This window comes from Knufia obscura, assembly GCF_036327395.1.
Source record: "Knufia obscura strain CCFEE 5817 isolate CBS 148926 chromosome Unknown scaffold_8, whole genome shotgun sequence".
Classification (NCBI taxonomy): domain Eukaryota; kingdom Fungi; phylum Ascomycota; class Eurotiomycetes; order Chaetothyriales; family Trichomeriaceae; genus Knufia; species Knufia obscura.
In genome coordinates, this window is record NW_027042694.1 from 222,369 (window position 1) to 237,349 (window position 14,981).

At 51.4% G+C, this 14,981-nt stretch overlaps 6 protein-coding genes across 6 annotated transcripts; 3 read left to right on the forward strand and 3 right to left on the reverse strand.

The window, feature by feature from the left end:
- Positions 1-200: 200 nt before the first annotated feature.
- Positions 201-1,280, reverse strand: PMZ80_006890 (uncharacterized protein; the record flags this gene model as incomplete). The annotated part of the gene is made up of 1 exon (XM_064875300.1): positions 201-1,280. One exon carries the CDS (start codon positions 1,278-1,280, stop codon positions 201-203), a length of 1,080 nt encoding a protein of 359 aa, XP_064728565.1.
- A 725-nt stretch (positions 1,281-2,005) lies between these two features.
- RPP2B (60S acidic ribosomal protein P2) lies at positions 2,006-2,398 on the reverse strand (the record flags this gene model as incomplete). The annotated part of the gene is made up of 2 exons (XM_064875301.1): positions 2,006-2,188; positions 2,240-2,398. 2 exons carry the CDS (start codon positions 2,396-2,398, stop codon positions 2,006-2,008), a joined length of 342 nt encoding a protein of 113 aa, XP_064728566.1.
- Positions 2,399-2,760: 362 nt separating this feature from the next.
- RPS15 (ribosomal protein S15) lies at positions 2,761-3,278 on the forward strand (the record flags this gene model as incomplete). Its single annotated transcript, XM_064875302.1, has 2 exons — positions 2,761-2,855; positions 2,912-3,278. 2 exons carry the CDS (start codon positions 2,761-2,763, stop codon positions 3,276-3,278), a joined length of 462 nt encoding a protein of 153 aa, XP_064728567.1.
- A 672-nt stretch (positions 3,279-3,950) lies between these two features.
- On the reverse strand, positions 3,951-5,087 carry PMZ80_006893 (uncharacterized protein; the record flags this gene model as incomplete). The annotated part of the gene is made up of 1 exon (XM_064875303.1): positions 3,951-5,087. The coding sequence occupies one exon, from the start codon at positions 5,085-5,087 to the stop codon at positions 3,951-3,953; it is 1,137 nt and encodes a 378-aa protein (XP_064728568.1).
- An 860-nt stretch (positions 5,088-5,947) lies between these two features.
- Positions 5,948-8,088, forward strand: PMZ80_006894 (uncharacterized protein; the record flags this gene model as incomplete). Its single annotated transcript, XM_064875304.1, has 4 exons — positions 5,948-6,042; positions 6,095-7,381; positions 7,425-7,780; positions 7,832-8,088. The coding sequence occupies 4 exons, from the start codon at positions 5,948-5,950 to the stop codon at positions 8,086-8,088; spliced, it is 1,995 nt and encodes a 664-aa protein (XP_064728569.1).
- Positions 8,089-11,620: 3,532 nt separating this feature from the next.
- Positions 11,621-13,339, forward strand: PMZ80_006895 (uncharacterized protein; the record flags this gene model as incomplete). The annotated part of the gene is made up of 1 exon (XM_064875305.1): positions 11,621-13,339. One exon carries the CDS (start codon positions 11,621-11,623, stop codon positions 13,337-13,339), a length of 1,719 nt encoding a protein of 572 aa, XP_064728570.1.
- Between the last annotated feature and the right edge of the window lie 1,642 nt (positions 13,340-14,981).

Here is a 14,981-nt window from a genome sequence, read left to right on the forward strand (position 1 = left end):
CACGGTGTTCTCAATCTATAGTCTCTGGTCTAAGCCAGTGATATCCTTTGCAAGGTGATCAATGCCACTCCGCGCCTTCAACGATTGCTTGCCATTCAAGGCTTTATGGCCAATAAATCAAGATCGACCGCCAGCGCCATTCGCTAATGTAAGGTATCCTGTACTCCGCTCTTTCCAGCTTGAAACCAATAACTACCACGCTACTTCCGGTTCTTTCGAGCCAGGGCGGCGAGCCTCGCCTGCTTCTCCTTCTTCAGCCTCATCTCGAGCTCAAGTTCCTTCTGATCATCAGTCTTAGCAGCTTTGAGAGCCTCGCGTTCCTCCCTTTCTACATCGTCAAAACCACCCTCCATATCAGAAGATGCATCCGAATAGTAATCCGGCTCATCACGACCATAACCATAGCCATCATCATCCTCGATGAAATCGTCTTCCTCTTCTTCATCTGTGCCAAGGTAATCATCATAACGGCTCTTCTTCTTCCGCATTTCTTCTCTCGGCTTCTTGGGCGCTTGGCCCATAGTACCTTTGTACGTAGGTGGGGCTGCTTTGGCTTGCGGTGGTCCATGAAGCGGACCAGATGGTGCTTTTGGTTGTTTAGGTCTGGTCTGCTCGCCCTTCTTAACGGGACTAGCGCTACGACGGCGAGGGTCGACCTTCCCATTTAAGCCTGTTCTTCCATTTTGTCCTGGAGCTGGAATTGGGGCCTTGCCTTTCTGTTGCTCCTCCTTCTTCCGCTCCGCTAATTTGGAATGTTTGATTTTCTCAGTGGTTTGGTGTTTGATTTGGCCGAGTGAGCTTGGCGTTTTGGTCGATTGTGCTTGCTTTGCTCGGGCCATGAGTTCAGCGTACGATCCTTTCGCGGGTGCTTTTGCAGGAGCGCTCGCTGCATTTTGTGCGACTTGAGTAGATGGAAGGCCGTTTGCAGGCTTCGATGCGGCTGGAGATGTGGTGGCGCTACCATTGAGCTTGCTGGGCTTCTGACCATTACGGTCAGTCTGCAAACTGGGAGTTGGTCTGGGAAGTTTTACTGGTCGCTCTGCAGATATTTCCTCCGCCTTCCTCTTCAGACTGCTGACTTGTGCAGTGGCGCCCGGATTGGCTGTTCCTTTATAGACTGGCTTGCCGGATGCGGATCCTGCAGATGGAGTGGGAGGCGCACTTTTTGAGGACTGCGCTAGGTTGTAATTCGTGGTAGTTGGCTTGGATAGTGGTCTAGCAGGCGGCGCAGGCGCTCTTTCGCCGCCGATGGAGCCGACGAGATCGCCTAGAAAACTCATATTGAGGTTGAATGCTAGATAAGGAAGATCGGTGAGTTCGGGCGGTCAAAATGACAATTAAATATGTTTCTCTGGCGTTTGTTTACGCATGCTGCACATGATCAGAAGGCGCAGTCAGCCCTCAAACAGCACTTAATGATGTAGGGAAGATGATAATAACCAAAACAGGCAGCAGAGAGCAATTTATAGACAGGTAAACGTATCAAAGAAAGAAAGCCCGTGACGATGTCGCTGCTTCCAGAAAGCGGGCATTGCCTGTTTGCCATGTTTGCATTTTGGTACAGGGCAGGAAAACACCAAGCGGACATTTCGAAAGCCGCTAAGTCCGAGCAATATCACTACTCCGTTAAGCCATGGGATATTGCTACAAACCATTCTGATAGAGGTCTCAGGTGCTTACAAGACTGCCCGACAGATGGTTTTGTCACCAGCATAAGCACATGTGAGAAAAACATTGCTCAGACCAGATTGCAGGAGAACGTGTGATAGGCTTGAGATCAGTGGGTATCTTGATTTCTATCTCACTATGCCGGGTAAATTGCCTTCGCTCCTCGTCTTGGCCCACCCATCGCCTTTCGTTCAACCGTGAACATCATATCATGGCCACGTATGTGAGACCTTGCAAAGATCATGCCAGAGATAGCGTCTTGCATTTGTGAAGGTTGCAGATATGGCTGCTGTGAAGGATAGAACCCTGCTTGTCGTCTTTGTCGTGAATAATGCGCTTAGTCGAAGAGACCGAAACCCATGTCCTCATCAGACTCCTCCTTCTCCTCTTCCTTGGCTTCCTCCTTAGCCTCCTCAGCTGGAGCAGCACCGCCAGCGGCAGCAGCGCCACCAGCAGCGGGAGCACCACCAGCACCACCAGATGGGACGGAAGCAAGCTTGGTAGAACCCTCAGCGATCAGCTGCATCACGTATTAGTATCATATCCCGCAAAGTGCCATCCGATTCCATACCTCGTTGATGTCCTTGCCCTCGAGCTCGGAGATGAGCTTGTTTAGTCTCTCTTCATCTGCGTCAATACCGACAGAGGAGAGAACGCCCTTGATGTCTTCGGCGGATGGGCTGCTGTTGCCAGCGAGGCCGAGGAGGAGGTATGCTGCGAGGTGCTTCATTTTCTGTTCGCATGTCAGTCCTGTGCACTGGTCGATCGCATCGCTGCACTGACGGTTGTATTTGTAGAGTTTGAGGAACAAGAGAACAATCAATTTAAGCGACTTGTCGCAGACTGGTCTTCAGGTTCAAAGTTGAAAGTTCGTGATCGTGAAATCTGGATCGGAGTTGTGCCTGCGGGCAGTCATCCAAGCACACTGTGCGACAAATCTTGGCGGGCAGGTCTCATCTAACCCAAAGCTGACTAGTCTCATGCACAGTCTTGGCAGCTGCAAAAAGTGCCCGCTTAGACTTCATCGCAAGACCTCATAGCACAACACCCATCTTCGTGTCCATCGATCATCAAACCACAAAGATCGCAACCATGGCCGACACAGAGTACAACGCCGAAGAGGCCGCCGAGATCAAGAAGAGAAGAACCTTCAGAAAGTTCTCCTACCGAGGCGTCGATCTCGACCAGTACGTCGCAATCGCATATCCCATCCCTCATACACACTACTAACAACCCCCTCTAGACTCCTCGACATCCCCTCCAACGAACTCCTCACCATCCTCCATGCCCGCGCCCGCCGCCGATTCAACCGTGGCCTCAAGCGCCGACCAATGGGTCTGATCAAGAAACTGCGAAAAGCCAAGCAGGAAGCCAAGCCCAACGAGAAGCCCGACCTCGTCAAGACGCACCTCCGAAACATGATTATCGTGCCTGAGATGATTGGATCTGTGGTTGGTGTTTACTCTGGAAAGGAATTCAACCAGGTTGAGGTTAAGCCTGAGATGGTGGGACACTACTTGGGTGAATTCTCGATTTCGTATAAGCCGGTCAAGCACGGTCGTCCTGGTATTGGTGCTACGCACTCTTCGAGATTTATTCCGTTGAAGTAGATGTGCAGATGGAGTACGAGGAGAGTGCTGCAAGAGCAAGATGTGCTGGCATACCGACGTGACTGCTTGTCGCAGTGCAAAGTCATTGCATTGGCTGTGGAGTCGCTGGGTGCTCAGTCTCATGGCACATGCAAGAGAGTGCTCGGCGTAACACGGGATGTCAGCCGCAGAAGCTGAGAAGACAATGAAGAAAACATCATGCCAAACCAAAACCCGGTGCTCGAAAGAGCCAAACGGGGTGCCCAGATCGTGAAGCCATGTCGGTGGAGGTCCGCCTATGCATTCACAATTCCGACGCCGTGTAGAAGTCGCCCTGTCCCAGGGCTTGTCTTTGCCTGCCCGCGTAGAACGTGAGATGTCGCCATCACTCCTGGTCCGTAGCATATTGCTTAAATTCTTCACAGATTGTACTAACGACAGGACAAATCACAAGTGTAGAACACTACCAAGTCGACAGACACGTCTGCAGTAGATTCTTTCATTGCCATCAGTAGAAATGGGTGGCAGCACGACTTCTTCTAACAAGTTTGGTTCTACTTGTGCACGAAGGGCGAGCGGAAGTATATGGAGAATGGTTGAAAGCAATTGGACAGCCATAACGGCAGTCGAAGAAGTCCCATGCCTCTCGAAGGCTCATAATCTCATTGAGTATTCCGCCTGTCTCTATCTACTCTACCTCCCAAACCGAAACTCAGCCCCAGCGAAGTTCCACAACGCCCTCAAAAACCCCTGATACTCAACCCTCGTCCTCAACCTCCCACTCACATCCCCACCACTGTCTCCCACGCAGAAGATCTCCGTCAACCGGATCTGCCACGGTGGGTACCCATCGAGCTTGATGTACGGCGCAAACACGATCAATAGATCTGGTTCCGACGGTACCGACGAGCTTGTGCCGTTCCTCTTGAGAGTGCCGTTTGCTAATGCCGTTGGTGAAGAGAGCGCGGGTATGGATGTTGTCGCTGTGATTTCTGTATCGATGAGATCTTGCGTTATGTCCTTCGGCCGGAGTTTATGCGCTTGGGCCATCTCGGCGAGGGTGCGTGTTAGGTCGACTAGGGTTGCGCGGCCGTCTGATTCGGAGAGGAGGAGGAGATTGAGACTGATATTTGTTGGGCGGTGGTTGCCATTTGTAGTCCCGTTCGTCTGCGCTGGGATGGTTGGCGAAGGTATAGGTGATAGAGATGGATGATTCGGCGCAAGCACTCGAAGTGTGGGTGTCGATGGTGGTGCGCCGAAGTAGAGGACTAGCTTCTGCTGGACTATCTCGTGGAGTGCGGACATGTATTGCTTGAGTATACCGCTCTTCTCGTAGACGCTCAGAAGTGGGATGCCGGCTGCTGCTGACCAGGCTGAGAGCTCGGCTACTTCGTCGAGGAGAGTCTCGAGACCGTCGTCTGTGGAGGAGTCATATTTAAGGATGACTGAGAGATGTTCGGGTAGGCGACTGAGGTTCTTGAGGTCTTTCTGGATATATGCTGGTGTACGGTGATGGTAATGTCGTATGGCTATGTACTTCTGGAAAAGCGCAGATATGATCTGGCGGATGCGTATGTACACACCGAACACAAATTGTATGGTCAGGTACAGCAGGAGATGTAGCGTCTGCTTGAGGAAGGGCCTGATCCGCCTGCGGTGTCTTGACTTGCGCTTCGGGCTCGTGGTGGTTGATTTTCGAGCTGACTGTACGTTTGACGGCTTGGGAAGGTACCGTTCCAAGAGCTGCCGGCGCTCCTCCGTCGACATGGTGTGGCCCTTGGTCTCAACATCTTGACGGTAGAATCTCGTGTCTTCCTCGTTGAACGGCATCGTGCGTCTATAGTCGTGCGGGTGGAATGTCGCGCTTGGACGTGGCCGTAGTGTAGGTGCTTATGTACGGGCCTTGCACGACCAGATCATCACTTCGGGGATTGTGTCAACGCGCATGCTGCGCCCTGCCCCTTTGCGTGTGGATAACCAGACTGTTGTCTATGGTACTGCTGCTTGGTTCCGGAAACGATCCATAAGAAATTGAAAGAAACACGTGTCAGCCACAACCACAACGTAGGCCAAGCCGGCCAGGAAAGCTGTTCCTGACGATCGCTTTGATCCCTCGAAGAGCTATTCCGAGCGTAGCCCCTTAGATGATCTTTATGGCAACAAAGTTTCGAGCGTGCCAACACGATAACGATGTCTAGCGTACTGCCGGACAAGAGACAACCAGAGGCAAACCGAGATTCGTCTCGATGAAAGTCTCTGCCTGACCTTGAGGATTTAGTTGCGATTTATCCGTGGAAAGCGGCTAGGTCACGACCTGTGCGAGAAGGGGTAGAGGACTGAGAATGGTAGCTCAGTGGTACAGTATGAGAGTAGTGTCCAGATGGAAGTACGAAAGTGAAAGCGGAAAAGCTGCGATCTGGAAGGATTTCTCAGGCAAAGTGAAAACAACCACAGGTCGACATGAAAGGGCTCGAATGGAAGTATTTAATTGATTTGTTTTCTCGCACACTCATGCACTGACTGTCCTAATTGATTCGTACGAGGAAAGTACGACCTCCAGGGTCGTGCTCGTTTCTTTCAAATTACAGGCTCTGTTTCCAAGCATCGCACAGGCAACCAGGTGAAGGCTTCTACGCAAGTTCCGACTCGAGCAAGCACAAGCACACTCCTCAGACACCGTATCGATAACAATGTTCCCATACTACAACGGTCACTATCCGTACTACCAGTATCCCGCCAACACATATCCCAACTCTGTCTATTATCAAGGAAGAATCTTTACGAGGTCAGTCATTCGTTTCTACTTCATCTTCTTTTGTTACCAACTCAACCTGCAGAGGGTCTGGCCTGATGCAAAAGTCCACCTGGATCGAAAGAGGTGCCGACGGCCGTCCGTACTATGTGAAGAGAAGACCTGCTGTACCTTCACTACGTCAGAAGTTTGCTGAAGTAATAAATGATATCAGGTCAAGGAACCCGTTCTTCAACGGGCCTCATGTAAGCGTTCCTAGCACGCCTACCACACCTACGCAGCCATCAGCACCTGCACCTACCCCAGCACCGCAGTCGCAAGCCCACTCGCGTGCGAGCACTCCCAAGCAGAAATCAAATCTCAAACAGAAGTGGCAACCGCAGCCTGAGATGGCGGAAAGAAGCAGAACCCCACATTCAAATTCACAGACACCGCATCCACAGCCCTACTCTCAACCTCAACAACCTCTTTCGCACCAACAGTTCCATCCTTTTCCCTTCCCACCTTATGCTCCAACCCAAGTGGGCAACAACAGTAATGGGCAGAATCAGCAGAACAGCGCTTTAGTGCCATCACAACTAGCACATTACGCAGCTCCACATCCAAGAATGTATCCATATGTTCCATCTGGCAGCCAGGCCCTTACCCATCAACTAACTCACCAACCCACTGGAGGACCTCCACCTGCGAATACCACGGGCGCCATGTTCAACCCAGCCCATACCACTATTCCTAATGCACCACCAACTGCGCCTCCAGGATATGGCCCTTCTAACCCTGGACAGTTTGCGATGAACCCAATGTCAATGAATCCAGACGATCTGAAGTACAAGTGCAGCATCTGTGGCAGATTTCGATCTTCAAGATATCAGTGGAAGCACCGAGTCCCTGTTGGTCAACTCCCAGGACCAACAATTTGCCGAAGATGCCGTCAAGAGGCAACCGACAGCGAAGACGAGAGTACGGACAGTTATGAAGAAAGAGACTATCGAAGCCATTCCCGCCACAGAAGCCTTGCCCGCAACCGAAGCCGTTCGAGAGGTAGAGCCTCACGACCGCGATCACGAGCAAGGTCCTCGAGTCGGCCAAAACGCGCCCTTGATCACGACTACTATGCTGCTCACGAGCCAGAAGCTAGCAGCTCCGAGTCCGATGTGTCTGTTGAGGTGCGACCGAAACGACGCAAGAGCCTTTCACGAGGTGCTCGTTCGCCAAGCGTTGAGGTGATTCGATACGTAGATGGTCCAGCAATTCAGCCACGGCCAAAGAATCGCAAGAAGAAGATCGTCTATGTCGAAGACCACCGCAGCCAACAGGAGCTGTCAGACGACGAGGACGAGGTGGACGTTCGATACGTCGCTTATCCGTCAAGGTATGTGCTATTGCTATTAGCTGATAGGCGCTAACTTGAGCAGGTCTCGAGTTGTGAGCAGACCAGCCACACCAGCTAGGAGGCTTTTTCCACGGCAATATTCTGACCCTGAAATTGGAGCAGCCGTCGCGTTCGAAGGCCGAGAGTACTACGACCAGCCGCCCTCGAGTCGTCGGATCAGACACGTTTCTTCATCTTCAAGACTGTATGCAAAAAACCCCTACAGACAGATTCGATCGTCCTCAAGGCCAAGAAGAACCTATTCCTCTGCGCCATATGAAACAACAGAGGAGGAATACTACTATGCTCCAGCCACCGATCGACTGCCACGAGGTCGTATGCGAGGTGGAGGTGGTCGCAGCAGAAGCCGAAGTAGGAGCCGCGTTAGTATTGACGAGGGTACGTTTCAACTATGTCCAAGAGACGAACCAGATCTAACTCGTGATGCAGGTGCTGAAGCTGGTCCGCTTGACCCGTACAGGCCTCCAGTCCCCAGCCCCCCTGCTCCAAGACGCCGCCGATCTTCTTCATTGGGCTGTGTCGAAGCTGATGCAGATCTAAGCGCCGAGAGAGAGCATCCAAGATCATCAAGTCGACATAGACGAAGATTGGAGGCTGAGTCCGAGGCTGTGGATGATAGGAATCCTGCAGACGACTACGACATGTACGATAATGATGGCATGAGAGTTCGAGTGCGGGAGATCTGAAGTTTCAGGGAGAGCGCCTATATCACCCGCCTCCATAATGCCGATACACCGTGGGTCGCGACCAGGTGACCACGTGGGATCTTGGGACTACTCTTTCGCCAGGGAGTGCATGGTTAAGCGCATGGACTAGAGGGTTGGTGCAACCCACCAGGATCGAGCCACTTGCATGACTCGTGTGAAAGCAGCCACTGCAATATTTTGATAGGAATAGCTTGCATGGCGGAGTAGTCGAGAGGGCAGTAATGCATCAATAGTGCTAAATCCGCGCATCTTATCCGTACAAGGGACTTGCTCTTCTAGATCTAGCCTAGCGGCAGTACGAAAGAGGGCATGCATCGTCTACAGTATCTTGTTCCGGCAAAGCTGGCACAACGCAGTCGCTGTAGGCGAAAGTAGACTGGAATTTCGGGACAGACGGGACAGTTGATGGCCTGACACTTGGGATTGTTCTGAAAATGAACTGACAACTCGGAAGCAGCAGGTGCTAGTGTACGCTTGCCCCAAGCGGAAGGCAGAAAGAAGTATCTTCCAACACGAGTGGCTAACGTGAGACTGAGGTTCTCATTCTTACCGACAATCAATATCCAGCCCGTACGATCACTGAAAAACAGAGCAAGTCGTGTCTGTCGTCCAGCCGCTGCTCCTCCCCTGCTTTGTGGTCAAGATCATGGTGTGGTAAGTATGCCTGGCGCTGCGGAAGGGATTTGGCCGCGTACTATAGCACTACTAAGCTCGATCTGCACTAGCTTGGATTGATCGAAAGCTACGGGTGATCGTTATGAAAACCTTAGTTGGAAATTATTGATGTTGAAATCGTTGTTATGCTGCCTCTCTGTGCACGTACAACACGACGTAGAAGTAGTACTGTGAATGCAGTACTAAGCTTACTAAGCCGTCTATACTATCTGAGAATTTACTAGACTGAATAATACGTAGTTTTAGTGGCGTAGTAAACGACTCTCTTTTAGTATATCTACCTCAGCGGTGATTATAAATATGTGAACCTTCTAGATTTAGGAAAGTATACCGACCCCTAAAGTGATAGGGTTAATGATTATTAAGATTTTGTGCTTCTAGGCACTAAGAGCTCCTAAAGTTTAGGGGTTATCGCCCTAAGCCCTCTGTAGGTTCTTAATCACATGGCGTTTATATATCTATAATCACCGCTGAGTCTACTAGCTAATTCTAACTCGAATGTCTAAGGCTGAGATTATAGCCTTGTAGGCTTTAAAGGTTCGGAGTTCGCCCCTAGAAATCTAGGCTTCCACGCCTATAATAAGCTTAATTTACTAGTAATTAACCCCGGAACTTTAAGCTGTCTTAGGCTATCAGCCTTTTACACTACAGCCTTATCTACTTTTAAAAAACCCGAAGTTCGCTAAGTAGCCTACAATATAGCTACGAAGTCGCTTTCTATCCTTTAAATTCGAGAGCTCTACAAGTAGAGCTACTGTTAGTAGCTAGCTAGTAGCTGGTATCATCCTCTTAGTGATCAGCCAGGTTCACAGTAGACATATTACGTGGGAAGCCGTTCGTTTGCAAAATCTGAAGAATGATTTCCGACCAAGGTGTCATAACGCTCGCCCCGTAGCAAGCATTTATGCGGGGCACACCAGTGGGCGCATCCAGGCGGCGAAGATTCGTGCTCATTGGCCGGATTGCAAAAATCGTACACTGGAAAGGCAGTCTCCTGTCAATTCGAGGTGCCAGTGTTCTTGCCTTCCTCAAAGCCTCCTTAGAGGTTGCTCGGACGGGATTGACGCTTTCTCACGCTAAAGACGCTAAAAGGTCATGGGATTCAAAGATACCGATGAAACCGTCTTTTCAGCGTCAAGGCAAAAGCGCGAATATAAGAGCAAGTCGATGACCGTGTGGTCATCGACTTGGGATTCTGTCAGGCGTTAGCCTGAAAACGCCCCACCCTCAGCTGTTAATTCTAGTAAGCTTGTAACGTTAGGCTGGCCGACCTCGGTCGCTCGTGCCAAGCTTACACCAGAGAGCCAATCAGCATCGGTGATACCGCGTGACGAGAAAGCGGCAATCTCGTCCGAGCAACCTCTCTTCACATTCTGCGCGCTCTTGCTTGCCAAAGCTTGTTCTGGCTGAGAAGGTACCTGCTTGTGGCCCATCTCGATCGCCTTTATCTTCAGACAATACGAGCGCTATCTTCACACAACGATCCAGACCTAGCACTCTAATTGCTGGCTCTCGTTCACTAATCTCGTCTCTAGTACAACTTTACAAAAGTACAGCGACCGCTTCGTTTCCACATATACTCTGGATCGTGTCCGGCGGAAAACAGTCACTCTGCGCAGGCCTTGATTGCATATCATGGCTTGAGTCGCTTGATACCCGATGGAGCACAACCTTCTTCACCGGACTTCGTATTGCCCAATCACAGTTTCTCCCAGCTCTCTTAATCCACTAGTCTGGCCGCTTGGGGCTTGACTGGCAGGGGCACCTTTTCTGACAAAGTCGGTGCACACTCGAGGCTCATCGTGCTTGCGGTTCCACAATACCTACCTAAGAGACTCTGCAGAGATCGCCGAAAGGCACCTTCGCTTCTACAACCGATACAACCTTCAGTGTTGCTCTTGGCCCCAAATCTTGAAGAATTGAGATCGGTTTACGAACTTTCAGGAGCAGAGCCACAGTGTGCGGCTCGTAGCCGCAGACATCCTCCATTCATCATGCATGCCAGAAGCCACGCCATGCCCTGCAAGGCCAATCGAGCACATTCGGGCCAAGACTGACTCAATTGGTGCGAATGCTTCGAGCAAGCATCCACGATCTAGTCCTGACATAGCAATCAGTCAAGCACTTCACTCGCTTCGGATCGCTAATTAACACCGGTTGATTTCTTGCTGCTTCGAGCCCTCGTGGGCCCTGGCCCAGCTCACAAAAGAGCCAATCGGCCATAGCAATGTCACGTCCCTGCCCCCATCCGTCTCTGCCTCGCCTGGCTCCGTTCGCTACCTGGCGCGAGACTGACGCTTCCGGCCATGTTCGAGCGTCTAGCGATACATGTCGACCCTTTTAGTTGGTGAATACATCCCAGCAACCCGGCCGGCCCCTGAGTCCACTTGTCTGTGCCCACGAACATGCGATAGCATCCCTGCATGGAGAAGCCACTGCAAGCCATACCGCCTTCTTGAACGCGCTGGCAAGAGGCATTGTATATTGCCTTGCGCTGAGACAATATCTTGTTCACATACATATACCATTCCACTCTTGCCACTCAAAGATCTGCTCCATGCTCCTTGGTTTGTCTTCGAGCGTCATATTATAGCTGACCAACAGTACATGAGACGTCACAGCAATACGAACGCAGCACACACGCAGCATGGCTTCCTTGCATTCTGGTGTTGCACCATACTTTTGGTCCTATCCTGACGAAGTGAGCGACTGCCACCACTCACGATCGTGGCAGGATGGCATGCATTCTCCACCCGACACGACATTCTTCCCAGAACCAAAGCCCTATACGTACCACTCACCATACAGCGCCTTGTATCCACAACAACGTACCGACATGCAGTCAATGCCGCGACACGATGGTCTCTTCGAGCTCGGTCAGACATTCCGATACGTGTCTCCAGGTGCTACTCACGCCAGCAGTCTTTCAGAAGCGTCTTACTCTGGTGAATCTGTGTACAGCATAGAGACGCAAAACCACCCTATACGTTATTCCACGAATGCAGCGAGCATACCCACACAACATACGTTGAAGCTGAGTGACAGCTCTAATGCTCAAAATTTGCCATGGCAACCTCAATCTCGGCGTACAGTACTCCGGTGGCAGCCACCAACAGTGGCTCCTAGCGTGCTTCCATCCCAACCTTCGATGCCTCTGGAAGACGAGCCAGAACAAGAAAACGACAAGGATGTGACGCTCGTCTTTAATGATGATGCGGCAAGCGTACATACGAGATCGCCAGTCCAGATGCCTCAACCTGAGGAAGTCGAGTTCTCAGAGCCAACTACCGACTCAAACACGAGTCTGGGAAGCAACTATCAAGCCAAAAAGAGCATAAAAGAAAATCATAGTGAAGACGATTTCGATGGGGACGAGGACGAGGACCGAGCGCCGGCCGACAACGAAAGTGATTCCGACTACCAGGCGCAACCACGGAAACGCAAAGGCGCCCGCAACACCTCAACCAAGAACCCGAGGTCACCAAACCACAAGCGCAAGTCTTCTACACACTCAACACAAGGCAACTGCCGCGTTCACAAACGCACAGGCTCGACTACCAATCCTGCAATCTCCTCACACACCCGTAGATCATCAAAGTCAAAGCCAGCAAAGAAAGGCCCCATCTTCTCGAGGACCGATTCATCCAAAACGCAACAAATCTCCAAAGCAGACCGCGTCTTCCCCTGCACCTTCCACCACTTCGGCTGCCCAGCTGAATTCCCCAACAAAAACGAATGGAAACGTCACGTTGCATGCCAACACCTCCAGCTCGGCTACTACAGATGCGATCTCGATGGCTGCAACCCCGACAATGTCGCGCCCAGCACTAGCAGCAGACGACACTCATCTCAGGCCTTAGCTAAACACACCGCCACATCCCCAGATCAACAACTCACAGACGCAGACCAAGACCAATCCACAATCCTAATCTACAACGACTTCAACCGCAAAGACCTCTTCACCCAACACTGCCGCCGTATGCACGGCCCAACCCGCAACATCTCCCTCTGCACCTCCAGCAACAAAAAAGGCACATGCCACGCCAGCAAAGAAGACGAAGCACGCTTCGAGACCGAGTTAACGGCCATCCGCACGCGCTGCTGGAGTATACGCCGCAAAGCCCCCGGTAGATCGAACTGCGGCTTTTGTGGACGCGTGTTCGATGCGGCGTATTATACTGGCGGAGATGGAAGTGGAGATACAAACGCAGAAGAAAAAGCGTGGGAGGAACGAATGGAGCATATCGGTCGACATTATGAGAAGGAGGTTGTGTATAAGAGTGGGGAGGATGTGGATGAGGATCTTGTGGAGTGGGGAGTTGCTACGGGGGTGTTGTGTAGGTTGGATGATGGGCGGGCTTGGCTTGTGAGTGCTGAGCTGCCTGTTGATGGGGGCGATGATGTTAGGGTGAAGAGTGAAGAGCAGGAGAGGAGTGTGAGGAGGGCGAGACGGCAGCCTAGTCGGACTGTGGTTGTGAGGAAGTTCGAGGCATTGGGGTGTCCTGTTAAGAAGGAGGGGGACAGTGATGAGGATGCGGATGGGGAGGTTGAGTGAGTCGGTTTTATCTCACTCCTTCATCTGCCATGGTTCGGCCTTGTTGTGTTGTGTTGCAAAATTCTTACATGTGCATGAACTAATGGTCTACTTATGGAGGACAGCGCTCTGGTTTGGCATTTGCATTTGGTTTGGCACTGCTATAGCCTATTGTTCTAAGATACCCCAGATTCACGACATCACGATACTTCGGTTAGCTCGTCCAATTGGAAATGAATGCCTCCCGTACACACAGCTCTCATAGATACAGCTCAGCTCTTGACTAGACGTGAGCGTCCACCAGCTGCAGCAATGTGCGCGCAGGCAATACTACCACACTCAGAAGCACATGTCAGACCTTTTGTCTTCAGATTGGACCCCATTTTTTGCCTGATTCTACTCCGCAAGGCAACACGCTAGTGACCAACATTTGAGCCAGCACATTGTCTTCTGACCGCTCGACATGTAGATCTTCTATTCGCTGGCAGTGGTTTGGCCTGGCGCTGATGCCTGCATCCTCGTACTTGTCTTCGTCACTTCATCATCGTTATTGGATGTGAATTCGTCATGGATTTAGGGTCAGTTTGGGGCCAAGCCTCATGACGAGACGCCGATAACATGGAGCTTGATCATGCTATATTCATTACAGCGACCCGTACAGCATGGAGAAATGGATGTGCGAGAGCACTTGCTCCGGCTCGTAAATCGCCATATGGGGGCAGGATTGCCGTATTGATGCTGGTAGTGTTCGCTCGACGCTAACCCGATCGGGGAATCGAAAGGGTAGCAACAGTATGCAAACCCTGGACGAACGAGCTACTAGCATAACTCCCGCCGGGGCATCAGTCGAGAGAGTATACGATCAGCGCGAGTGTCGCAAGAACATGGACACCTCTCATCAACAACAATGGCCGTGTGGTGACCGACCTTTCTCCTGGCGCTTTTGCCCTACTGGAAATGTTCATGACAAGGAAGACTATGGCGCGAGCACATGCCACACATGCTGACTCCACATGAATGCTTGCATTGTGGTTCATCGGCAGTAGAGCAACTGTCGAGCCAACGAATCGCAACCTGCATTGGCTCGTCGTGGCTGGCTGCAAAAGGAGCCATGCAGATTTTGATATCGTCGTTCACATCGGCAGAAGAACGGAAAGCAGTATTTAGCGTATTGCATAAAGCGAGCTGGGGGTCGCCCAGGAAGAGGAACGCTCCGTCGCAAGAAAATGGAGAAAGTGATTCTATGAAATGGTCTGGATGTCTGAGTTGGACCAAGAGTATTTGGCCATACATAGACGTCGATTGTCGGCGGACCGCGGTTATGCAGGTTCATACGTGAACATGTAGTCGAGTCCCCTGCCTGCTTCCGGTCCAATACCTTGGGGACGAGGTATGATGGTGTAGAGATCGCTTAGCGCTGTGAAGCAGAACGGGCACCGGAAAGAACTCAGTGACGCGTCCTCGTCTCATACCAGGCACTCAAGTTTGGAAAACTGTCGTTCACAATGGCGTGCGACCGATCCTTGGAGGCGACATGCCAGTAGGGTAGGCATGGGGTCCAGTTCTTCGTTGCTGGCCTTGCTGTACGTTCAAACGGCACTACTTACAGATGCAGTTCATCGACAGCTGTCTGTGAAAGCGCATACATCTGCTGTTGTAGGGC